This window comes from Marmota flaviventris, chromosome 5, assembly GCF_047511675.1.
Source record: "Marmota flaviventris isolate mMarFla1 chromosome 5, mMarFla1.hap1, whole genome shotgun sequence".
Lineage (NCBI taxonomy): Eukaryota > Metazoa > Chordata > Mammalia > Rodentia > Sciuridae > Marmota > Marmota flaviventris.
The window spans coordinates 103609425-103637128 of NC_092502.1; the positions used below are offsets into that span (position 1 = coordinate 103609425).

The following is a 27704-nucleotide window of genomic DNA, read 5'->3' on the forward strand; positions in this document are numbered from 1 at the left end:
TCTGTGGTGTACTGGGGGCAACCATGGCAACCAAGCACCCAAACTCAGATCAATTCCTGACTGTACTGCTTGAAACCTATTCAGCCACCCACACACATTACTACAAGCCTAGCCCAAGGGAAAAGGCACAGCCATTTCTAAGCGCGACTCTTATTTATCTCAGTCTATTGTTTTCAATAGATGTCCAGCTTTTCAATAAGAAATCACCAGGCATAAAAAGAAACAAGGGAAAAAAATATCTTCGAGAGACAAAACAATCAAGAAAAAAAGACACATAAAAGTTGTTGAAATGGCACTAATAAAGGCCAATGTAAAATTCATTTTTCTTTGTAAGTAAAAGCAGCAGCAATGTACTGTGTATTTTGGAATATACAAAAATACAGAACAAAACTGTACCAAGGCTTTAGGGAATAAGCCAAATTATCTTGTTGGGAGGTAGCTGACAATCTACATGAAAGAGAATACTATATGAATATAGACCATGATTAAAGATGTATGTTCTAAACATGAGGGGATCATTAAAAAAAAGGAGATTTGAACAGGAATATATAATGAAGAAATACAGAAGAACACAGAATCATTAACAACTTACTGATCCAAAGGAAAGCAAAAGGATGAAAGAGTAGTTGTTTCTTTCAAATATAAAACAGTTAATAAAACTGCAGATTTTAATCCAATCTGATTGTTAACTACACTAAATGAAATGACATAAACACACTGCAGATAAGTAAAAATGCACTTAATATCCTAACCTACAAAACTGCATGGCTTAGCAACACAATACACTGTATTGGTTATTTACACTCATGGCTGGCTAGGAGCTGTGGCCCTTTGAGCTGCCCAGTACCACAAAATAATATTGCATCACATTTCACTACTTCAGAAAAGACCAAAATTCAAAATACACTTTCTCCTAAATGCATACGGGGCTGTCAGTAATCAAATCAGATTGCCAACTTGGAGGCAAAAGACCCAAGTATGCCAACCCAAAGGAGTTACTTTCTAATAGATACCTAGATGAGTTAAAAGCAGAAGGACAGAAAAAAAGTTAAAGTATGCAAAGATGAATCAAAAGAAAGCTGGAGTTGCTGTAGCAATATCAGATAAAATAGATTCCAGAAAAACGCATTATCACCAAGAATAAAGAGGTACATTACATAACCAACAGTGGAATACCCATTCTTTCATGTGTACGCAGAAGATTTAGTTTCAGAGTTTTAAAATTCCTAAGCCTGCTGTCTACATGGCTTCTTACATCTGCTTCTGCACTCAATCTGTTATATTATTATTTTGGTTGAGAATAAAGAAAGCATCTTCCCAAATAAAAATAATTAGAAAAGGGGAGTGGTAAGCTCCCTGAAGGAAAGACCCCAAGGGTCCTTAGATCACACTTAGAAAAAGTATTATGAAATAACCTGCATACAAAGTTAACAGATCACTTTTCTTCTCTGCATTGCCAACATTGCACAAAACTTTGTAGTAAACACTAACTTCTTTGGTTAAATAACTGTTTGAGAAGTAAACATCACTAGTAAATTGTCTAAAGCTAAACTTTAGAAGAAACACCTGAATCCACTGGAAAAAAAAATGTAAATGTAATAAAGTTGGAAGGAACACAGAGCTCTCAATTTCTAATTTGAAGGAATGGGTTAAAACTCAGCTCCTGATGATCTCCTCAAAATACTGTAAAGATCTGGGTATGGTGGCACATGCCTATAATCCCAGGAACTCTGGAGGCTGAGGCAGGAGAATCTCAAGTTCAAAGCCAGCTCAGCAATTTAGTGAGGCCCAAAGCAACTGAGGCCCTAAGCAACTTACAGAGACTCTGTCTCAAAATAAAAATAAAATAAAAAGGGCTGGGGATGTGGCTCAGTGGTTAAGCACACTAAAAAAAAAAAAAAGTTATAAAGATTAAACAATATAAAGTATTGAACATGATTTATAGTGACTTACAGACTCTAAAACACTATATATTCATATACACACAAGAGAATATAAGCACTAGATTCTTCTTGCAGGGAGAGAAAGAACATTATTTTTCCTTAGAAAGAATTTAAGATTTCATTTTGCAATCCAAAAGAAGAATTATCTTTTTTTCTGGTCATACAAACAGAGGGTATAATATATTTAATGAAATGGTGTTTTGTAATTTACTAAGTCCAAAGACTGTCTAATTTAGACTGAAGAATGAAACTTTATTCTAGAACTTTGAATATGTTTTATGTTTATATTCAAAAATTACTTTTAAAAATTTTTTTTTAGTTGTAGTTGGACACAATACATTTATTTATTTATTCATTCATTCAGCTATTTATTTATTTATTTATTTATTTAGTGGTGCTGAGGATTGAACCCAGGGCCTCACGCATGCTAGGCAAGTGCTCTACCGCTGAGCCACAATCCCAGCCCAGTAAGTACTTTTATGGAAAAAATTAAATTGATTTTTTGGTTTGAACTGCTTTTCAAGAAAAAAATGGCATTATTGTTCATTTATATTTAGTTTCCAGTGTCCATTAACAAAACAGTCCAATTTTAAAATGCCAAATATTGCCATTGGTATGAAGTATGTTTTAAAGAAACAAATGCTTTCTACTGCCCAAAGACAACTTGTCTTACCTGGATCTCCACTGAAACATAATAGATTTAACATACAAGTTTACTTCTACTTTATCTACCACAAAGAAAACACTAAGTAACTTGGTTTCTCTTTCTTTCTTTTTAGCGGGGAGAGGGGTTTAAAAAAAACTACAGCAGCCCCTAGCATACATGAGGCACTGGCTACAAAAAAAAAAAAAAAAAAGTTGTTTTTTAAACAAACAAGAAACCAAACAACCATAAGGACAAAAGGGAAGAGGACAGCAACAGAATTTTGTAAACTGCAAAGGAGCTGAATTTATAGTTGATTCACCAACAAAAACTAAAACCCAAGTCAGCAATGGAGAAAATGAAGAACTAAAATTCCCTAACCTTAGAAACTCCTTAAACCTTAGAACAGCTCAAAAAGCTAGATAGACACACCAACTATTTTGTAAGGCAAAGGCAGGCATAGGTAAAAACAAGAAGATGAGCTGAAAGACTGTAAGAAGCAGTCTGACCCCCAGATCCTTCCCTCTGCCCTCTTATAAGATTGGTTCAGTTTATTCAGAAAGTACACAACCAAAGGGATTCTTAAAAACAGGGCATCAGAACAAGCCATGCACAAGCACACTGAAAAACAGAGAAATTAAGTGAACATTCATACTATGAATATTTAGATGATTTCCAGTCTTCTGCCCTGATGCTAACCTCCAAGAAAACCGGCAGCTAAATTAATTCCATGTGGGGGAGTAGAAAACATCAATCGGAAACATTTGCTTCTCAGAAAATAAACCACTACAACACATAAGACCTAGTCACACAGGGAACACACTGATGAAGGGATCCCGCAATATTAACCCACTTATTGAAGGTCAGTTGAAGTTCCTACCCATATGCAAAAAACTCTATTTGTTTCTCAGTGTGGTTGATTTTTTTTTTTTTGGTAGTGCTGGAGATTGAACCCAGGGCTGCTAGGGAATCTCAGGTCATATTTCAATAATAGATTTTTTTTAAAAACCATTTGTTGATTCTCATGATTGAAAAACATTTTGCATACATTATCCCTAATCTTCTTAGCAACTCTGCAGATATTTCCACTAAAAAACTGAGGTTCTGAAAGGTTTCACACATTTGACCATAATAACACAGAATGCAGATTTTGAAGTGGGGAAGCCAGGATTCTAAATCTTTCTCAGTCTGTTTCCAGTAGTTATGTTTTTTCAACAATAATACCCTCTCATTAATAATCACCAACTATATTGAAGTATTTACATAATGCTTAGGGACTTGTGAAACAAAACTATAATTTTTAAAAAATGCACAAGTGACACAATAGCATGTTTAATTCATAACTAGTAAACTTAGCTTTTAAAAACATACACACTTGAAACTTCTCTATATAATTCTCATTCAGATTTATGCAATGGGATTACCTTATGGAGGACAAAGTCCTTGAGTATATCAGTGAAAGGAAAGGCCAAAGTAATACGCTGATAAGGTACACTAATGATATAAAGTACTTTAATTCAACTTCCTCCATAAGAAAAATTTTCAGTTCTACTCTGCACAGTGAAACCCAGATAATATATTCATGATAAACTCTAAAAGGCTGAGCTTCAGCTAATAATCTAGCCTAGGGATTGATAATGCCATAATTAAAAATGTTCCATGAAACATTTTAATTAAGGAAAAAAAGATAATACATGTCTTCAAGTAATAAAGGCAGACAGCTGGCTTTTAGAGTTTATTTTGGCTACATAATTATAGAATGTTTATCATCCAAAGTCTCATCTCAGATTATTAAAGAAAATTCTCATGAAGATATTCCTCCTTCCACCCACCAGCATCATTATAGATAATATACTGGTAACATAATGGAAGTAAGCAACCTTAGATGTTAAAAGAAGAAGAAGGAAAAAATAAAAATAAAAAAAGCCTTCTAATGCAGCCTTAGATAACAAAGGAAGAGGCAGAAATAACATTCTTCCCAGATGGTACAAAAAGTAAATAGGTTCTTATTAATCTCTAACCCATATCTATGGGGGAACTTCTCCCCATTTCTTGACAACCAATCTCCCATATTCCAATATATCCAAAGGATGTATTCAAAGATTCCTTCCTCCTTTCCCTTCCCTTCACTATGTCTTCCCTTCATTTCATTTCTAACCAATAATTCACTTTACTGTTGTTTGGTACATACATTTCTCCAAATTCCCTGTTGTTCTCCTTTCTTTCTTTACTATCTTTTTTTACTATCTCCTTTCTTTACCATCTCTGAGCCCCCGCCCCCATCACTTTAGACACCTAGGTCACATCTAGGTTAGGTTTCTCTCTTTTCCCCTCTCTCTCTTGAATATAGGATCTTGGCTGGCCTTGAAATCCTGGGCTCAAGCAATCTGTCCATTTCAGCCTCCTAAGTAACTGAAACTACAGGAGTGAGCCACTGCTCCTAGCTCCATTTTTCCCCCAGTACTAGGGATTAAACCCAGGGCTTTGTGCATGCTAGGCAAGCATTCTACCACTGAATTTCATTCTAGCCCTTTCATTTTATTTTTTTTTATTTTGACACACGTTCTCGCCAAGTTGCTCTGGCTGGCCTTGAACTTGGAATTCTTCTGCTTCAGTCTCCCAAGTCCAATGTTTACTTCTTAAAGCCAAGAATGCTATTCCACAAAAAAAGAATGGTTTCATGATCAAGTCACAAAGCACACCAGTCACTTAATTAGACCAGAAATTCTGAAATGAAGAAACTGTTTAACTTTATTAACCAGCTATTCTCAAACTTATTAAGCTAATAAACTCCTTTCCCCCCAACCTATTAATATCCCCCAGAACATACACTTAGGAAATGTTAATCCTAACCATTGCTAAAATATGCTATAAAAATATTATACTTCATCTTATAGTCTAAAGTTTATAAAATGTCACTGCCTTTGGAAAACCCAAAAATGAATTTACACAGAAAATAATTACCAAGTTGCTGGGTGAAAACACCACATGTGTATTTACCTTATCTATATTCATTTAAAAATTAGAACCGTAATCTCCAATTGTAATTTTGTCATTGCAGAAACATTGGGGAAGGAGGGTGAAAAGCAAAATTTTTCTTCAAGTCAAGTATATAGTATGGAATAGACTATTTTATAAATGTTAAGATCTGAAGCTGTTTAATTTTCCTTTGTTAATTTTCATAGTTGGTCTTTTTTTTCCCCCAAGGGGGAGAAAAGAATGGAATTTTATTAACTTTATGATCCAATGAATATACAGGCATGCCATGTTAGACCTTTCAGAAGATAATAAAATGATTAAAAATCTTATTGAAAATATGTCAGTTCTCCCTTTAAGGTATATTACAAATTATTTACTTCACAGGTTTTAAAGAGTATATTTCAAAGTATACAACATTTTACCTGAAAGCTCCGTAAAGTGGTCTGTACCAACAGACAAATGAACAAGGAGTAAAAAGCAAGAACCACAGGATACTCAATCCAAAATCAACCCCTCTTGCAGAATCAACAAAAAACCAAGCCAAGCATCCGAAGATATTTAGAAACAGTGTTACAGCGTGGACTGTGGAATCAGAAAACAAAATAGAAAAGAAATGTTTACATTCAATTTATTAATTCATCAACAAAAATTGTAAATGAAAAAAAAAACTTCCTAAGAATAAATGTATTCTAACCCATGTTTCCATTTACTATTTTTTAAAACACTGTTTCATACACACTTGATTTAAAAACAAGAGTACATACAGGAAAATGAGTCCTAATACATGCACTGTTGAAAAAATTCTATTGGCCCTCTCCTCCTAATAGGGAATTACACACCTAACCAAAAAAGCACCACTGTAAGGGTTTCCTCTGAAGCAATCATGTGGTTGCCTTTGGATCCAAGGCCCAAGAAGAAACGTGGTGCCTACTCAGAAAGAGCCAGGACTTAGGAGGAGAGAGGTGCTATACTCACAACTGTATTTTTAGATAATGGAGCTACAGACTAAAAAGTGTTCTAAAAATAAAAACACAGTAGCAATTGCCAGGGAGTTTATAATCAATCTATAAAGATTATTAATTCATCTTCAGAGAGTTGTCCATTTTTTAAGTCCTAAAAATACCTTTTTAGTAGAATATTAAAGTTATTATCAATACCACCCCACCCCAGGATCCCCATATGCACACACACATGATGCATGTTGGCTACTAAGGCAGGCCTTTCCTGGGGGTTAATACACGGAGACCTTGGCAAGCTCTCCCTATGTGGTTAATAAAGACTTTCCCCAACAGATTAAAAACAAAATGTCTGAATAATATTTCACTACACTATGATCCTAAGAACCATATTTGCCCATTACAATTAATAACTTTTTAAAAGCATTCTTCAGCCAGGCATGGGGGTGCTTGCCCATTAGTCCAGTGACTCCAGAGACTGATGCAGACAGATCACAAGTTCCAGGCCCATGTCAGTAACTTAGCAAGAACCTGTCTCAAAATAAAAAATATGCCTGGCATGGTGGTGCATGCCTATAATCCCAGGGCCTTAGGAGGCTGAGATAGCAGGATTGAAATTTCAAGGACAGCTTTAGCAATTTAGGAAGACCCTTAGTAACTTAGTGAGATCCTGTCTCAAAATAATTTTTTTGAAAAGGGCTAGGAACGTAGCCCAGTGGTAAGGCACCCGTGGGTTCAATTCCCAGAACCAAAAAATAAATAAAGGATTCTTTAAAAATTTATTCACAGGTTGAATTATAGAAATAAATTCTCATGAAAACTAAAATACTATAAAATGTAAATTATCAATAAAAATATGCCAAATTATGACTTGAATTAAAATTAACAAATGAAAAGAATTATTCAATCTAAATAATAAGAAACTCAACATATATTTAAAAAAGTTTTAAGATCTCTTTATGAAATAAAATCAATAATTAATGGAACAGGATAAAACCACATATCCTAGGATGCTCCAGACTTGCTCTTATCTAATCACTAGATAAATAAAACTCTCAAATGAAATAGCTCCAGCAGAGCCGTGAACACCCAGATTATGCCCATTTAATATTAAGACAACCACTTCACCTTTAGTTTCTCAGTTAAAGATATGGCAGGAGCTCTTCCACTTTCAAAATTTCATTCCCTGCTAATCCGCAAAAGAAACACTCACCAAGTACTCTATTTCCATTAGATTTTTAATTCTCATGAAAATTAGCTTACCAATAAATTCACTAAAAATTCTTTTCCTCAAAATAAAGGTAGTTGTTAGGGCTTAAAAATACAATTCAAAATTCTGTGAAATATTATATTATTATTCTGTAGCATTATCTAATCACCTAAAAAAGTTTCAAATGTTAAGAACATGCTAACTTTCAATCTTCACAGGAATAATTTTTATTATTAATTTATTAATAATAATTTTCATCTCCTAATCCACTAAAAATATGTATATATGCATGTTTTAAAGTTGACAAAAATTCTTCCAGGTGTAGATAAAAATGAATTTAATTTTGTGTAATCTACTAAAATTTTTTTCGTAAATATTTTCCTGGTAACCAACAATCATGATCAATAAGTCATTTACTTGTATCCCAGTGAAGATTAAAATGTCTACTTAATCTGTCCACTTTTACAGAGATCAGAAAATGTATAAGAAAGGCAATGTAATGTAAAACATGCACATGATCTATTTTGCTAATTTCAATCCAATTTAAGGGAGCAATAAATCTATGCTGATTAACTCTCAAGTGTAAGTAGAATGCTAAAGAAATCTTTAGGCTATTTTGTTTATATGATTTGTAAGTTGGATAGTTCTCTCTTACATAAAATTTCAACTTGCTGTATTAGGCACTCAAATGTAGAATTAATGAACCTAAATTTGCAATTATCACAATATTCTTCTCAATAAATCCTGAATTACAGTGCAGACACCCAACATGGCATATTACCTTCTTTGCTAAATGGTCTTGAATACAGCTGGTTTGTTTTTCCCTTTTCTTTGTTTAATTAAAAAAATACTTAAAAGGGTTAAGATTAATTTCACAGTGATATTTCCATGTATATGCATATATATATATATATATATATATATATATATATATATATATATATATCATATATATATATATATATCATATATATAATGTATATAATAATACATATATAATTTTTTTTGGTGTGGAGGTGTGCTACTGAATCAAAACCAGGGCTTCACACATGCCAGGCAAGAACTCTGGTGAACTACATCCCCAATCCTTTCATTTATTTTGAGATAGGGTCTCACCAAGTTGCCAGGCTGGACTTGACCTTGCTATTCTCCTCACCAGCCTTACCAGTAGCTGGGATGATAGGAATGAGTCACGACCATACTCAGCTCAGTGATATTTCTAATTGATATAGTTCAGTTCTTGTACAGGGTAAATTATTTTCCCTAGGTCAGATACCTTTGAAGACTTATCTTTATCTTATTTGTATAAAATAATGTACATCATTTTTAAATGCACATTATTTCTTTATTTTGGTACTTGTAAATGGCATAACATGGAAACCTAGACCCAGGGCTCTAGTCTGGCTATCCAACTTCAGCATTACTTGTGTGATGTTGGACAAGTGATTCAAATCCTCCAAGCTTAATTTCCCTACTTACAAAACTAAATAACATAGTGCCTGACTCACAATGTGGTTAGGACTTAAGAAGATAATGTATATAAGAGATCAGTACTATGATTGGAACAAAGTAAATCCACAAATATTGGCTCTCACTATCATTATTATTATTACAGTAGAAGCATTAGTCAACCCCAAATCATCAATAGTAGATAATTCTTGAAAATAACTTCCTAAAACAGCCTAAATTCTATAAAATTTAGGCATATTACTAAGCTGGCAGTAAATATTATTTTGTTCCAAATAATGCTTCTTCAAAACAGAATCCCAACAAAACATTATTTTGTTCCAAATAATGCTTCTTCAAAACAGAATCCCAACCGAAATTTTTGAGTCCTCTTGAATACCAGTTAACAGATCTACCAACTGAACAGAATTGGGGGAAACTATACTCAATTACATTATTTCTCAGAGATTCAGAACATTATATATTTTGATGACAAAACAGATATCAGCATTGAAACCATCAGTATTGGTAGTCAACTATTAGTTGAAATTAATCATCTTCCCCACTCAATCTCTATTTATTAAATACCTTGTATAATTTTCTTCAGACAAAATTCTCTCCTTTCATCAAAAAAGGAAAAAAAATTCTTTTTGTTAAGTTAAAGAACTTACAAAATGCTAGGCCAATTTCTGTCCATTTGAAAAAAAATACATACATAAAATATATATGCAGCTATAATATATATTTGATTAAATGAATTGGTTAGCATGTGTGTGTGTGAAATCACACCTTAAATATTAAAAAAAAAATAGCAATACTGGTGATTCAGCAAGAGATATAGGCCAAAAAGAAAATCTCAAAAGAAACCTCTAAGAGTTAAAATTTAAAAAAAGGATTATCCAGAAGGAACTGCTTCTCATATTCCAAAATGACTTCACCTATGTGAAGAGTGTTCCTAAGAAGAATCTATTTAGGATGGCAAAAAAGTCTCACTAATCATAAAGTAAAAACACAAATTTCATTCTTTAAGTGTGTACCCTAAAAATCATGCCTCCCCCACAGTCACAAAGGTGAGAAGCCATAACTGCTGGCTTCCCTACTGACATGATGATATCAAGTGAGGTTGAGACTACTGTCTGGAATAAAAATAAAACAGAGTAAGTGGGAAGTCTGTATACACACAGCAAAACTGTTCACAGCTTGACATTTTATTTTAGTATTCTATGAGTTGTAATTACACTCAAAGCAATGCGAGCATCACAGCCTAAAACGTCTGCGCTACTGTTCTATTCAATAAGATGAACTGGATTGCTTAAGTACTTTCAAGAATAAAAGCACTCACACCACTTGAAAATGAAAAGTAAACTGCCCAAAGCTATTATTTAAATTATGGTTTATAATATTATAATATTTTATGTCCCTTTGAAAAAGTAGCCATCATGCCTACTTTTAAAAGAATTTAAATCGTCTTCTTCTGCATAAAAATAGTATGCATGATTTTTTCAAAGCAAATCATGTCTATGATTCTTTCCATGAAGGAAAAAGGACCATTACAAAATCCCACCAATGTGATAGAGAAGGTAACCTTTCCTCAAAAGCCAGTTCTCAATTTACAGGTTATCCTCAGCCAAGGGCTCTTATTGCCACATACAGTGCAAGTGTTAAGTATATAAATATGATATTTCATTCTGAAAATTATGATTATTAAGGTCTACAGAAAAAGACCAGTTTACTATCCTATGCTCAATATATCAGTTCTGATACGATACATTTTTAATAACAAAAAATATAAACTTTAAACAAATAAAAAATTTGTTTTATACTCACACATCCACAAGTAGTACATAAGCTTTACTGTCTTTTGGAATTCTACAGGAATATCTACAGAAAAATCCTGATAGAAACAAGGTCCCACAGGAAAATTGTCAGGAAGAGGTGGCCAATTATTTTTTCTGCCTGTAAATTGAAAACAAAAAGTTAATTATATCAAATGTTTTATTCTTACTGGTTTCATAGTAAAGAAACCTATTAAAAGATGTTACATTTTAAAATGTAACACTATCTTTGCATTTCTATAAGTTTGAAGGCCAAGTTTTACATTTTTAAAATTTTTTCAGAATATCATTTTAGAAAATAATAGATGGTAAAATAGCTTTCCAGTGTCACATCATATCATGTTTAGCATGCACCATTTATGCTCAGGAGAAACCAGACACAAAAAAGAAAGTACTGGTATATACACTGTGACTCTGCCCTAAAATTTGGCTATCATGGAAAGGCCAGCCAGTTTTTCCACTTCAATTTCTTTCTCAGCATCTTATATCATTCATTATAATTCTGCTAAAATTCCTAACCCTTGTGGAGAAGAAAGACCTTTAGTTAAAGGTATTTTAGAAACACTGATCCCCATTAAGCCTTTCATTTCTCCTATAGACACCATGGAGTTAACAGTAGAAAACTGAACCTCAAGTTTTCTACTGTTAACTCCATGAAACTAACATCAAAGAATCAAATTTGGAAATCTCAAAGTCTGGCTAAAAGACCACCACCCAAAATACATATGTGAGAAAACCACAAAACAGGGAGAAAATATGAAAAAAATCACAAGAAAGAAGTGGGAAAATTATAGCATCCTCAAAAATCTACATTAAAAAAATTTGAACTGTAAGGAGAGAAAATGTATCTATATAAAGAAATTAGATTAAAAATAAGACTGAAGAAATGGCAAGGGAAAATTAAAAATAAAGCAGGAAGTCAAACATAAAAGTAAAAGGTAAAAATAATCAACAAAAGATCACTTTCCAATTTTAAATATCACATCCCACAACTTTTTTTAAAAAATTAAGTTCTAAAGACATCTGTAGACCAGGAAAATTTTCATAATGGAAAAAAGCATGACCTACTTCTGATTCTCCCCAGCATGCTCCCTCAATTACAGTTGTTATAATATTCAAATTTTGTACAGTTTAGACATTTCTCATAACAGTCTCATACAATCTGAGAAGTGGCAGAAAATCAGAGTGAAGATCAAGGCTCCAGAACCATAAGTGCCTCACCACTTACAGGCTAAGCCAGTGTAGGCACCTTCACCTCTTGAAGGCTTAACTTCTTCATCAATGTAAAATGAGAACAATCGTGCCACCCTTCACAGGATAGTACTAAGGATTAAATATGAACTAATAGATGAAAAATGTACTAATAGATACCAATCTGTTTATTTCTTACTCTTTGTTAATTACTTCCCTTCCTAAAACCTCTCTTGGAAATCATTTTATAGTGATGCTAAGAAAATAGGACAAATTTTTGTTAAAGATATTTTAGAAACATTGATCCCCATTAAACCTTTAATTTCTCCTGTAGATGCCATCTCTGATGCTGCAAGCTAGAAGATGACCCAGAATAAATATGTCTTCATGAGGCCCTAGATCTACACTTTGTGAAATAAGGAAGAAATAATTCTGTTCATTACTGTTGTCCTAAATGTGTTATTCCATCCCCAGGCATTCTAATAATGACTTTCCCAGCTCCCTTAATCCTTCTTATCCAGAGATTGCTGGCTTCCCCTAAAATACTCCCTTCAAGTGATCCTTAGTAGTAACAGCCTGAAAAAATGTTATGGCAAATTTCTTTCTTTGGCATCATATAAATACCCTGGGCTTCCTGGGGTCGCCATAAACATATTTTTCCAACATATTTTGACAAAGATAATGTACTTGTGAGAATTGCAGCCAATAATTTGAAACTGGACTGAATATATCTAGTAAGAATCAAAGGTGGGGCACACTCAAAAGTACTTACAAGATTCAATAGACCCAGAGAGCCCAAGAGCAGAATCAAAGGCTCCTGGGCTGAGAATGAACCAAAGGTATCAAAATTGCATTCATTTTCTCTGTGCAATAGACCCAGAGAGCCCAAGAGCAGAATCAAAGGCTCCTGGGCTGAGAATGAACCAAAGGTATCAAAATTGCATTCATTTTCTCTGTGATGAGGCCAACTTTGTTCTAATCTATCAAAAGACTATACAAATTAGCTAGGATCAGAGAGCTACAGAGTATCAAGTAGGCAATCTGTTGTGTCTGATCTCCTTGCTAGAACAGGAAAATAGGGCAGGATCTTATCCACAAACCAAATGACCTAGAGCTGGGATAGATATTTTTATTTCAAACTTCTCTGCATACTACCATGTTGACTGAGGTTTTGCATTTCTCGTTCTCGACGATCTAATTCTGCAGCTTTTCTTTCTAGTTCTTCTTGGCGCTTAAGAAGTTCAGCTTGAGCCAAGGCATGTTCCTAAACAAAAATTATCAATATGTGAATAGATAGTCAGAGTATAAAATATTCTATCATTTATAAGCTATCTCCTTCTCTCTTACTACCATCTTAGAAATCTAAAAATCTAATTCAACCAGGTACAGTGGTACATGCCTATAATCCCAGCTCCTCAGGAGACTGAGGCAGGAGGATTGCAAACTTGAGGCCAGCCTTGGCAACTTAAGGAGATGCTATCCCCCCAAAATAAAAAGGCTGGAAAAATAGCTCAGTAGCAGCATAGTGACCCTAAAGTCAAGCCCCTTTACTATAAAAGGTTTTTTAAAAACTAATTCAAATGTGCTTCCAAAATACAGAAATTTGTTGGAAGATTACAATTTCAGAGAACATTATAGAGATCTGTAGCCCAGTCTGGTCTTTCAGTTATGAAAACTCTCCAAGGGAATGTTGAGTCCACAGGACAGGAAAAAACCCTCAGTAACTGAGTAGTCAGTCTTCAGATATTCTGGAAAATGAAATTAAGGTGACCTTTGTGCTTAAATGAAAGTGAGAACAGAGGTAAAGGGAACAACTAAAGAAAAGTGACAAATAGAAAAAAAGATGGGGGAGCAATTGAATTGGCTCTGATAAACTAGGTTAAATGACATATAAGGCTCCTACTAATGTAGGAATATTTTATAATACCTTAAACATAAAAAGACACCAAGGTGAAAAAACAATAGGCTTAACAAGTCTAAAAACTCCATCTGCTTGTGTATTAAGCCACGCAACTTATTTACATCCATTTTTCTAGGGCTTTTGCCATCTTCTACCTCCTCCTGCTAGCCTCTGTTTAATATACACTGTAACTCCATTTCTCAGTATATATTATAGTCTCATTGTTACCATAATGGCAAAAGTTTTTTATATTTTTAGTTATAGATTCACACAATACCTTTACTTATTTATTTTCATGTGATGCAGGGGATCGGACCCAGTGCCTCACATATGCTAGGCAAGGACTCTACCACTGAGACACAACCCCAGCCTGGCAAGAATTTTAATGTATTAAAAAATTGAGACGAAAGGCAAGAAAAATTTCATTATACAAATTGTACACCAAGATGATATACTAATAATTCCTAATAGTGGAATAAAGCAAATGCTACAGGCTGAGAAAGAGGGAGTACATGCTGTGACAAGATGGCTAATCCAGACTCAAAAGTAAATTAAATTTCTTTTTAAAAAATAAGGACGGCAACAGTACAAAAAATTACTTTGCTCTGAAATGTTATTAATACTATAATTTCAATATGTTATAGTATCAATATATTATTGATACTATAAATGTTATTGATACTATAATTTCTACTGTAAATTCACAGATATCATAAACTAACCTTTGCAATCTGTGTATAAGCTGGATGTTCCTCTGTTGGTTTCATTATTGCTGGCTGTGTATTGGGTACATTGGGCATTTTCACACTGCCTGGTGGAGGCTAGGAAGATTAAGAAAAGGACAAATTATATAAGACAGAGATCCAACTTAAACTTCTTTCAAAAGTTATAATACTAATAAAAAAGCAAAATCCCAAGATCTGCCTCTCTTTGTCCCCTGCCCTCTCAGCCTTGAGTGTATGGCAAAGAAGTGCTTAAGTTCTCCATCTCCATTTCTCAAACTCATTCACTTCTCAATTCTACAATTTTCCTACTACCTTTAACACTGTACCACACACACTCTCCTCCAGGACACCACATGTTAAAAAAAAAAATCTTTTAAGGATTTCTTTACAGTATAGCAGACAGCCTCAAACTAAAGAATGATAGTGAGTATCAGGGTATTCAGGTATATACCTACTCAGGAGGCTGAGGCAAAATTACTTTAGCCCAGGAGTTTGGGGTCTGCCTGGTAACACAGTGAAATCCCATCTCTTAAAAAAACTACACTCAGGTTTGCAGCCACTTCTTCCATTTTCAGAAAGCTCCATGCCTGTGTCTTGGAAAGTCTATAGGAGACCTCTTGGTAGAACCTCCCTAAGACCCCTTGAGAAGAGTAAGGGGGAAGGCATGGAGAATCAAAAAATAAACTACATGACCTTCACTTTGCCAACAAAGATGAACTGCATTTGAAAGCAGCTGCAAGACCCAAAAGTACACAGGTATCTATGAGCCCATGGGGAATTATTAAATTATGGTATATACCTTAAGTATAGACATTGAGGAATGAATATATATTTAAAATATTTTTTTAGTTGTTGATAGACCTTTATTTAATTTATTTATTTATATGTGGTGCTGAGAATTTAACCCAGTGTCTCACATATGCTAGGCAAGTGCCCTACTACTGAGCCACAACCCCAGCCCCATGAATAAATATATTATGTATATGTATATACAAAATAAATTGGGAATTGAATTACCTACCATACATATATCTTAATGTAGTGCAGACATTAAGATGAATAAAAGTATGGAAGAATGACTTTTTAAATACTTAATGAAGCAAAGGAAACTACAGAGAAGTATGCATAGTATCTTTTTAAAATAAACACAGATTTATACATACTCAGAAAATATCTGGAAGACCCAGGAAACAGTTTTCAGAGATGTTCACTTCTTGTTTTATTATATTTGTATATTGTTTTCCTCTCCCAACATGTACATCATATACTACTTTTTTTTAAGCTGTAGATGATACAATCTTTATTTATTTCTTTTTATGTGGTGCTGAGGATCGAACCCAGTGCTGAGGATCGAACCCAGTGCCTCATGTGTGTGAAGCAGGCATTCTACCACTGAGCTACATTTTTAAAGTTAAAAAAAAAACAACACATTCTTAAAGAATTATTTAGAATGACCATAAAAAAAGAAAGAAAGGATGACAGAAATTTGAGAAGGCAGGACACAAAAAGGAAGAGGAAGGGAGGGAGAGAGGACAACAGGCAGGCAGGACCTAGAGAAGTTGAAAGGTCAGCACCATTCAAAATGGAAAATACCACTAATGTAACAGGATTTTACCCCAACTCAGCAAAGAGCAACCCTGAAAAGGAAGCCAGTCATAATCAAAGATAACAACTAAAGTATGGCTGATTCTAAAATGCGAATGGAAAAATAAAGACTAAAAACAGATCAAACAATTATAATGGAAAAATAAAATGGGGGGACCTATGATATCAAGGCTTACTACCAGGCTGCATTAATTAAGGATATGATATAGATACAAGAACAGAAAAATATACCAACATACAAAACAGGTACAGAAACAAACCCATTCAAATGTAGAAACTTGATACATAACAGAGGTAACACTACTAAATAGTGGAAAAATAATGTTATTAATCAATAAAAATAGTGCTGGGATGTTAGGGTCTGTAAACAAGTCAAGATGGCGCTTGGCATTCTGCCATAGGGAGTGGTTTGTGAAGCAACGCCAGTGAGCCATTAAGGGTGGAGATTCCTTATTGGTTGACTGCTGTATCTAGTTTATGTTAATTAAGATAAGCTGTGTGGAATGTATATATACCCCTCCTGTCCTACAATAAACGGCTCCCACTCCTGCTGTATCAATCTACACAAGTTGTTCGTCACACACACACACACACACACACACACCCGGTTATTTTGCTGCAGCCGGACTGTGGCACTGGGATAAATAGATGATCACATAGAAAAATAAAACTAGATTTTTTACTTCATACTACATACAAAAATAAATCCAATGTAGATCAATGACCTAAAAGTAAAACTTACATACTTTTAGGAGAAAAAAAAGGTGAATATTTTTATAAACTCAGAGCAAAAGCTTCTTGAACGTGAGCTCTGGAAATCTTGTGTTTTGTTTATGGTGTATCTCAAATGCCTCAAACGGTGCCTAGAATAATTACTCATCATTAATAAGACTAGCCAGGTACAGTGATGGACACTTGTCATTAGAGTGACTTAAGAAGTTGAAGTAGGAGGATTGCAAGTTCAAGGCCAGCCGAAGCAACTTAGCAAAACCCTGTCTCAAAATATAAAATAAAAAAGACCTGGGGATATATGGTAAATCACCCTGTGACCCATCCCCAATACAAAAAAAAAAAAAAACTAGAAAACACACAAACTACAAAAGACTGAAAAATTCAAGTATTTTGAAATTGAACAAGGTCAAATCACAAACTAGGAAAATCACATAATTTTTATATGTTCTTGGTAGCAATTTCAGATTGTAGCTATTATAACAAATCCATACAAATGCAAGCTAACAGAAAGATGGACAAAAGATCTGAACAGGAATAGCCAATAAGCATATGAAAAGATGTCCAACCTCCCTACTAATCAAGAAGTGCAAAGGGCTAGGTGGCAGAGCTCTTGCCTAACATGTGCAAGACCCTGGGTTCAATCCCCAGGACCACACTAAAAAAAAAAAAAAGCAAAACCAATGACATATTATTTCAAAAATCAGGAGACAGAAAATTGTAAAATCTAACAATACCAAAATCTGGAATATACAGTACATTCAAAATGGTGGTAATAGATGAAAATTAAAGCATTAACTAAGATAACCTATCAAGTCAGTGGAAATAGAAAAGACTATCAACCAACGGTATTGGGACAGTTCTTTAAATTTGGGAGTGGGGAATCAAATCCCTGTATCTCAGCAGAATAACTTCTAAATGGATTAAAAATCCAATGTAAAAAAAGAAAGACAGTAGGAGTAGACAAGTTACATAGAGTATAGATGACTATTTGATATTAGGCTAGAGAATAACCATCCCAAACATTTCCAAGAGATGAAAGGAGAGAAATCACAATGAAAAGATTTTTAGTTTTTTTATTTTTAATGTTTTAGCTGTTGATGGACACAATACCTTTATTTTACTTATTTATTTTTATGCAGTGTTGAGGATCAAACCCAGTGCCTCACGCGTGCTAGGCAAGCACTCTACCCCATGAAAAGGTAATTGACTACATGAAAGTATACTACTTTGATGACACAAATTATTTCACAACCAAGATTTAAAGGCAAAATCTAAATAATAAGTAATACATACAACAGATAAAAAATTAGTAAGGAATAGATAAATATGTTACTGGGGGAAATGCATTTTTAGAAACACCGTTTAACATGCAGATTATTAAATACAAAAAGGAAAGTAAACATAAAATGCAACCTCATTAGTAATCAAAGGAGTGCAAATTTAACCTGATTACTTTTAAAATTATTACTACAGAAGTATCGCTACATTTTGGAAAAGATGTAATAAAACAAATATCCTTCTACATGGAGTATAAACAAGCACATATAAAAATCCTGAAGCACAATTTGGCACTGTATATCAAGAGACACAGAAACATTTATACCGATGTTCCATGAATAGCTGGCTTTTAAAAATATCCCAAGGAGATAATTGAAGATATTCACAAATATGAGTAGACCATGAATGCTAATTATAGCTTTATTTATTAAAGGTGAGTTAGAAACAATCCAAAAGCCCCAAAATAGGGAAATTGTCAGATAAATTATGATTCAGTCATAGGGGAGTATATTATACAGCTATTTAAAAGCTCTAAAGGCTAACTGGGTGTGCAGTGCAGTGGTAGCGTGCTTGCCTAGCAAGCACAAAACCCTGGGTTCCACGCCCAGCCCCATAAAAAGAGAAAGAGAGGGAAATTTCTGAAAGAGTATTTAATATAATGGGGAAGCTTGGACAAATAATAAGTTATAAAACAAAGCTGACGGGCTGGGGCTGTAGCTTAGTGGCAGAGCGCCTGCCTTGCACGTGTGAGGTGCTAGGTTCGATCCTCAGCACCACATAAAAATAAATAAAATAAAACAAAGCTGAATATACAGTATAATTCTAACATTTAAAATATGAAAATAGATCAAAATATTCATAGTGATTATTTCTGGGTAGTGGGGTTAATTGCTTTTGTTGTATTTTAATCGCCTTTATAATATTGCTACCAAAAGAATCATAAATTCTGTTTCACCTGCCTGTTTTCCCCATCCCAGTATCTCATATTAATAGCCAAAAAATCCTGAAGGTAATCAGTTCTAACTGTTCTCCAGTTAGATAAAGTGTGAACATAAAGTCCTGCCCACTTGGTTTAATAAGCAGTGACAATGAAACATTGACTAAATAAAGTGCCTGGCGAAGTCAATTTGGTAGCATACCTCAGGAAATTCCCCAGGAACTCACCCCGAAGAAATTTTACTGTTAGTACTTTATTATTAAATAACAAATGAGGTATTAAGTGAAATAAATCAATGGATAAGGATGAAGGTGGGTTAGAGTTAGTAATTTGATACATTTGAGATTATAACTGCTTGCAGGACAGCAATGCTGAAGAACAACAAATCTCTAATAGCACTGATATTAATCTAACAGCTATTATCTCCACAATTTCTTTACACTTGTAGATGTTAACTAAATCTCTGTCCAGTTGAGATGCAGTATTTTCTTCAGCTACAACACACTTGATTAGCCACCTCAAACCAAGTACAACTCTAGAGGAAGACTCCTGCCATAATTATTAAAGATGATGATCGTTCCTAATTCTTTTCCAAGTTTTCACTTCTGCACATGAGTGAATGAATGAATGAATAGAACAATCCACTCAAGATTGCCATTTCTGACAAAGCAGCAGACCACACATTTATAGAAACCCATGATATATAATATCTAAAAATACTGGGGCTGGGGTTGTGGCTCAGCAGTAGAGCGCTCGCCTCACACGTGCGAGACCCTGGGTTTGATCCTCAGCACCACATACAAAAATAAACAAGTGAAATAAAGGTGTTGTGTCCAACTACACTAAAAAATAAATATTAAAAATAAAAATAAAAATACTGGATCAAAATTTATTTAAAAAATATTGTAAATACATGAGTAAACTAATAAGAAACCCTGGGAGACCAGAAAGTAGGAGAAACTATAAATCCAAGAAAGAGGGGTCTTGAAAGCATGCCAATAAACAAATCACTAGGGTTTAATAAGCTGCAGATGAAGCATGGGAGCTGATGGAAAGTAGAGACAAGAGTAAGCAGGTGAAGGTTTCCCACTGAACCAGCAAGCTGCTTTAAAAAAAAAAAAAAAAAATTCTACCAATGACCAAGTTTAGGAGCTGCTGACTCCTCCCCAGGCTTGAACTTGACAGATATATGATCTTAGCAGAACAGCAGTAATGAGTACCTATATCTTTTGTGAACTCAATACCACTGGGATGCAAACCCAGGTACTACAGAGAGCAAAGTCCTGACAAGTTGTGCACAGAAATCCTGAGATCCTGTGCAACACCGAACTGTGAGCCTGAATGAGCCCACCCTTTTTGTCTATATAATCTTTGCTCCTCTTGTCCTCAGCAAGTAATCCAAGAACCATACCTTGTGTACTGTCCCCCTTGTGCTAGAGCACAAGTCCCAAGTCCCAATAAAGCCTTGTTCAGATGATACTGCTTGCATCTTTGTGATTTCTATCTTGAATTGAGCAAAAAAACTCTTAAATGACAGTAGAATGAGTCAGACATAAATTTCCTATGGACATATATGAATACACCACAGTGGATCTCAACATCATGTACATCCACAAGAGTGGGAGCCTAATTAGAATAAGATATACTCAATGTTTGTATAAATATGTCAAAATAGATTCTACTCTCATGTATAACTAAAAAAGAACAAATTATTTTTAAAAAAAAAAAAAGAACTCTTGAATGAGCCAGTAACATTAAGAGCTGAGAGCTGGTAACACCAAAATGAGCAACTAATATAAAAAAGAGCTATGCTTTGCCTTTTGGTGATTTTTTCCAGAACTGAGGGAAAAAAAATACTGATTGGTAACAATAAAAGATCTGAGATTCCCACATAAAGTCAGAACTACCTAATAAGCTCCATTCTCATGAACGAGCAAGAAAAAAGCAAATGGTGAGAAATGGTGGGAATATTTGCATACCTTGTCTTTGACTTTGAATATAGAAGAAGAAGGAAATCTTCTTTAATTCCTAATCATAAACCTACTAACTTGCATATCTGGGACCAGAATTCCTACTATCCACATAGATGAAAATTATTCTAAGCTTAAACTATCATTACAAAGAATCCCAGTTTGTAAGAACCTTAGGTACCTTGTAAAGGTATAGGAACATGTTTTAAAACCAGGATTTACCTCTTTTCAGGATAGAACCATATATGGTACAGAAAAGAAGAAAAATAAGGTATCTGCTGTGCTAAAAACCCTATTGAAATGGCAAAGAAATTTTCACAGAGCTGAAAATTAAGCATCTGAGAATGAAGTTTGCCCCAAACATGCTTTGAAAGTTGAGGAGGAAGCAAGAATATCTATGAAAAAGCTAAGCACTACCACAAGGAATACAGGCAGATGTATAAAACTGAAATTCAAATTGCTAGGATGTTAAGAAAAGATGGCAACTTCTATGTACCTGAAGAACCCAAACTGGCATTTATCATCAGGATCAGCAGCATATCAATAGCATGAGCCCAAATGTTCATGGTGTTCCAGCTTCTTCACCTGATCTTCAATGGCACCTTTGTTAAGAGCAACAGGGCTTCAATTAGCATGCTAAAGATTGTGTAACCATATATTGCATGGGAATACCATAACCTGAAATCAGTAAATGAGATGATCTACAAGTGTGGCTATGGCAAAAATCAATAAGAAGTGATTGCCTTGACTATACTTCAAGGGTTATTCATGCTTTCATTGTTTGATCTTCTGGTAAGCATGGAATCATATGCATGAAGAATCTGATTCATGAGATTTGTACTGTTGGAAAATGCTTCAAAGAAGCAAACAACTTCCTGTGACCCTTCAAATTATCTTCTAAATGAGGTGGGATGAAGAAAAAGACCATCCATTTTGTAGAAGGCAGAGATGCCAGCAACAGAAGAGATGAGGCCAACAGACCTATTAGAAGGATGAACTAAAATATCTTGCATGGTATTTTTGTAATCTGGCCATCAGCCAGCAGTAACTGCCCTCAAATTTAAAAACATTAAAATAAAAATAAGAACAGATTACAAAGAATTTTTATCAAGTCTAAGTCACTTTGACTTGTGATTTAAACATACAAGAAACAAACCACTTTGAGAAAGGGCCAACAGATGTTAACAAATACAAAATAAGACTGGAATATACTGAAGTGATCAAATATAAAATAGGTATGTTTAATAAATAAAAGATGTTAATAAAAGTTTGACTAAACAACGAGACTCTCAAAATGATCTAGTTTCAAATGATACAAAAGGAACTTCTAAAAACAAAAACTGCAATCGAAAGCATAAATTTAATAAATAAGTTAAACTGCATACTACATAAAGATGAAGAAATAATAATGGGAAAATAGCTAAAGAAAACTATACAGAATGCAGCATGAAGAAATTAAAAACTGGAAAATATTAGAAGTTATGAGATAAGATCATGTAACAGTATCTAACATACAATTAGGAATCCAAAAGGAAAGGAACAGAGAATGAAGAATCAGTGTGCAAACAGGATGTGAGGACACTAATTCTCAGACTGAAAACTTCACACATTTTTAAAAAATTTAATACCAAAACACATCATAGTGAAATAACGAACCCTAAAAACAAGTAATCTTAAAATGGCAAGAGAAAAAAGAACATTTCACATAAAGGAATGCCACTAAGACCAAGAGCTGGCTGCTCAATACGACAATGGAAGCCCAAGTAGAGTGTCTTAAACTAGAGAAAACGACTACCAATGTAGAACTGTAAATTCAGTCAGATAAACTTTTGAGAACAATTGGGGCTCACAAACATGTTACCTCAACATATGGCACCATGACACACTCAATATTTTGAATTAGAGGAAATTGGCCTCAGGAGCAAGGTCTCTCTGGCCTTCTCTCATTCTCCTTCTCCAAATCAAGCCACAAAATCTAGAAAGGTCACTCTGTCCCTTTTCCACCCTCACGCCAGGAAGGTCATGATCCATATCCAGGAGAAAGGAAAGCTACACAGAGAGGCCAAGAAGAATCTAAATAGACAGACCCCGGAAACTCAACTAGGCCTATCATCAATGCATCAAACCCCTTTGTCCAATCACATTTCTACAAAATGTCCATTTTCCAACAAACTTAAGCATAAAAACAGTTTCCCTAGGTCTTTGGGTCTTCATTTCTGAAGGATCCCATGTCACATAAAACTTTGATTAAATAAATCTGTAAAGCTTTTCTCTTTTTAAGCTATATTTTATTTCTGGGGTGTCAGTCGTGACCATTACAATGCAAAAGGAATTAAATCATACTTCTCACACACATACACAGAACCAAGGTGACAATAAATACTAAAGAATTATCATCAGTAAACCCTCAATGAAGGAACTTCTACTTTAAGAATAGGGAGGAAATTTTACTATAAGCAACAATTGAGACACAAGAAGGAAGACCTCTCCGTCTCACTGGACACTAAATAGCATCGTCATTTGACATTCATTCAAACTCCAGATAGCGAAACAAACCTATCTGCGGAGGAAAGACCACACTCCATCACGACTGGATGTACCAGAATAAGAGAAGCCCTTCTCCTCCTGACCAACCTGGAGCATGTCTGCCACTATTCTGTCAATACCTGGACAAACCTGTACTGAGAAAAGCAGACGGTGCAGGGACAGAAACAAAGGACAAAACTGGGACAGAACAGGAAAAGGATAGGGGAGCTGATTCTGGAGGCAGAATGAAAAACCAAGTCTGAAAGAGCAAAGCTGCATATCCCTCTCCCATGCAAATCAGACTTCACAAATTAGAATGAGATTGTATTTTAAAACATCTCTGGGAAAGTTAAAGGGTTATAATTCTTTCATATTTTAATATGAATTACATTTACAGGTCCTGTGTTGGCTGTACAGAACTCAACCAGGACCAATAGATAAAAATGACACACAAATATATCTTGCTTCAATAAAATTAAGAACTGCATAATAGTCACAGTTATACATAGTGGATGGACTGTTCTATAAGGTAGCAAACTCTCTGTACTGGAAATTCCAATGTGTTTTATTAAAAAAAGAAAAAGAAAAGGCTGAAAATTCAGGATCCCTTCAAGGCATGGGAAGTCCATAATTGATCTTTGTCATACATGAGCAAACTCCTTCCTGGTTTTCTACCCCATTCTAAACACTTACAAGAAAACTTCTTTCTTATACCTGTTTTTAATCCTAAGTCTACAGGAATGCTTATGTATTCATGGATCTCCTATATCAGAAACCCTATGAATTTACCAAAAATGCAGACTCTGAGCCCCCCTGCAGTGAACTTTAGGGGTTGAAAAAAAGGAATTTGCATTTTTAACTAACCAACTTTTTAAAAATTATTTTTAAATTTGTATTTGTTCTTTTTAGTTATGCATGACAGTAGAATGTATTTTGACATATCATACATACATGGAGTATAACTTCCCATTTTTTGTAGACAACACGTTTAACAAGCTTCCCAGGATGATTCTTAGGCAACAAAGTGTTGAGAAATTCCCCCTAAAATAGCTACTATAAACGACAGTTGAATTATTTTACCTAAAGAAACTATCAAAAGAATTCTGAAACCTTTTGCGGATTTCACTCTTTCACAGCCTCTGAACTGTGGCTATGCTTAACACAGGTTCCCTTGGTTTTAAGGATGATGACAATTATACTAGAATAGGTAATCATTCTAAATCAAGGCTTTAAAAAAACTAGAATAATTATTTGGAGGAGGATGTGCATAACAGGAGAAAAGAAGGGAAACAATGGATGGGAGATTCCTAGTAGAAAAAGACACACAGAGAAACAAGCTCAGTGGCAGAGTGCTTGCCTGGCACGTGTAAGGCACTGGGTTCAATTCTCAGCACCACACAAACATAAATTAAGGTCTTGTATCCATCTACAACTAAAAATAAAAAAGAAAAGAAACACAAGCATGAGCACACACATTCATTCATATGTTCATCAAATATTCATGATTCATGATCAAATACAATGGACTACAAACAGATATGGGAATTTGGGATACATTAATGAAGGACACAGGTGAACACCCCTACTCTCATGGAGCTTACAGGTAGCAGAAATAAACATTCATGTAATAAACAAACACATTGTACAGCATCTTAGAGATCACAAAACATAATAGGGTAAATGGGTCATGAGTTCAAGTTGATTGGGGATAATCTTACAAAGGTGGTTGGGGAATATTTGAGCAGGGGCTTTAGGAAGATGCGGAAGAAAGTCTTGCAGATATTGGGAAAGACCATGTAATCAGAAAGAACGATCAATACAAAGTTAGGAGAAAGCCAGGCACATACAAGAAAGACCAGTATGCTAGACAGAAATACAAAGGGAGAGGGTATAAGGAGATGAAGAGCAAAGAGATATCAGGTGTTGAGGGCTGAAATCAAGTCAAGATGGCACCTGGCATTTTATTTAACCCAGCCGGAGTTCAGCAGTCAGGGACCAGTGTAGAGACTATTTTACAGAGTCATGATTTACTCTAAGAAAAAAAATTAAAAGTTAGTAAAGGGGACTTTCAATTTCCAGTTCTACATAAGAAGTTTGGAATGCCATTCCAATCCAACAAGTAAAAAGATAAACAAATTGAAAAATCAGCAGCTCTTCTTGGACACCTTAAGGGCGGTGAGGACATGGGGCAAACTGCCGCTCCAAGACTGGAAAAACAGACAAGTGAATAGGGCAGAATGGTTTGCCAGAGCAAAAGCCCTCTAAGAAAACTGCAGGAGGAATCAGAACTGGGGTAGGAAAGTCTGAAGTGTAATTCATGAATTGCTGGAGGCTCAGTGTGGACAGCTCTGCGGTTGACCCAATCATAGGAGGACCCTCTACCCATACTTTTGTTTTCACAGTAAATATCAGAAAAATCCCCTTGTACTTGTCACAGGGGAAAGAGGGAAGTGACCATTCTGAAAAATACTAGAACACTCTAGTGTTCTTAACAAGCACTATCCTCGGGAGAAACAATTTAACCAATGCCAACTTGCTGGGGTTTTATTGATGCTTAACTGACCTACAGGAGTCAGACTCCCCCTACTTGAACCATCCTGTCCTACCTAAAGGAGAAGTAAAACACTTGTGGAGTTCATAGAACAGACTCAATAAACGACAGCCCTAATCAACAGGACTACAGAACACTTCCCAACACCTTATCACCACATAACTGAAGAGCTATTTACAGCAATTATTTCATCTGGTACCTCATGTCTGGATATCAGGGAAAAAAATTATAAGACATATAAAAAGACAATTTGAAGGAGCATGGACAGAAGTTGAAGAAACTTCAGACAAAGCAGAGATGCTGAATTATCAAAACAGGAATCAAAGTAAATATGACTAATGCGCTAAGGCCTATAAGGGATAAAGTAGATACCATATGAGAATATATGGACAATGTAAGCAAGGAGATGGAAAGCCTGAGCAAGAACTAAAGAGAAATGCCAGGATCAAAGCCACTGTAGCAGAAATAAAGGATATCTTTGATGGACTTATTAGTAGACAGGATACAGATGAGAAGAGAATCTCTGAGGTTAAGGATATAACAATAGAAACTTCCCAAACTAGAAAGCAAAAGACAAAAGAGATGATCTAAAGACTGTGAAACAAACACAAAAAGTATAAAATACAATGAAAATATCAGAAGGAGAAGAAATATGGGGAAGAAATGTCTGAAAAAAAAAATGACAGAATGTTTTCAGGTTAATGTCAGATATCAACTACAAATCCAGGAAGCTCAAGAACACTAAGCAGAATAAATGCCAAAAAAAACCCACACTGAAGCAGAAACTACAGATAAACAAAGTTGAAGAAAAATTCCAAAACCCGGAGGGAAAAACACCTTACCTATAGAGTAATAGAGATAAGAATTGTACTTGACTTCTAAGAAACCAAGTAAGGAAGAGGAGATTGGAACAAATGTTTAAAGAATTAAGAGGGGGGAAACCCCTCACCAGCCTAGAATTCTGTACTCTGTAAAATTCAGCTTCAAAACTGAAGGATATAAAAATTTTCACAGGTACAAAAATTGAGGGAATTAACTACTAGTATATCTGCCTGCAAAAACTGTTAAAGAAGTTCTTTGGAGAAAAGAAAAATGATATAGGTCAGAAACTTAGGTATATGTAATAGCAGTAGGGCATCTAAGAAGAAAGAGATGAAGACAACATAACTTTTATACTTAATTGATCTAGCAAAAAAAAGTTGGTTCAAAATAATAACAACAATGTATTTGATTAGATATTCTTATATATGCATATATAAAATTGAAATGATGGGAGG

At 34.6% G+C, this 27704-nt stretch overlaps 1 protein-coding gene and 1 pseudogene across 2 annotated transcripts in view; one reads left to right on the top strand and one right to left on the bottom strand.

The window, feature by feature from the left end:
- Positions 1-27704, bottom strand: part of Scamp1 (secretory carrier membrane protein 1) — a 105673-nt gene that overhangs the window by 27356 nt on the left and 50613 nt on the right. For both annotated transcript variants that reach the window (XM_071612470.1, XM_027927935.2), the window contains 4 exons: positions 14826-14924; positions 13359-13467; positions 11005-11133; positions 5988-6147 (listed from right to left, as the gene is read on the bottom strand). In XM_071612470.1, coding sequence (XP_071468571.1) covers positions 5988-6147; positions 11005-11133; positions 13359-13467; positions 14826-14924 — 497 coding nt within the window. The remainder of the gene's footprint in view (positions 1-5987; positions 6148-11004; positions 11134-13358; positions 13468-14825; positions 14925-27704) is intronic.
- Positions 19686-22351, top strand: LOC114086374 (large ribosomal subunit protein uL30-like; annotated as a pseudogene).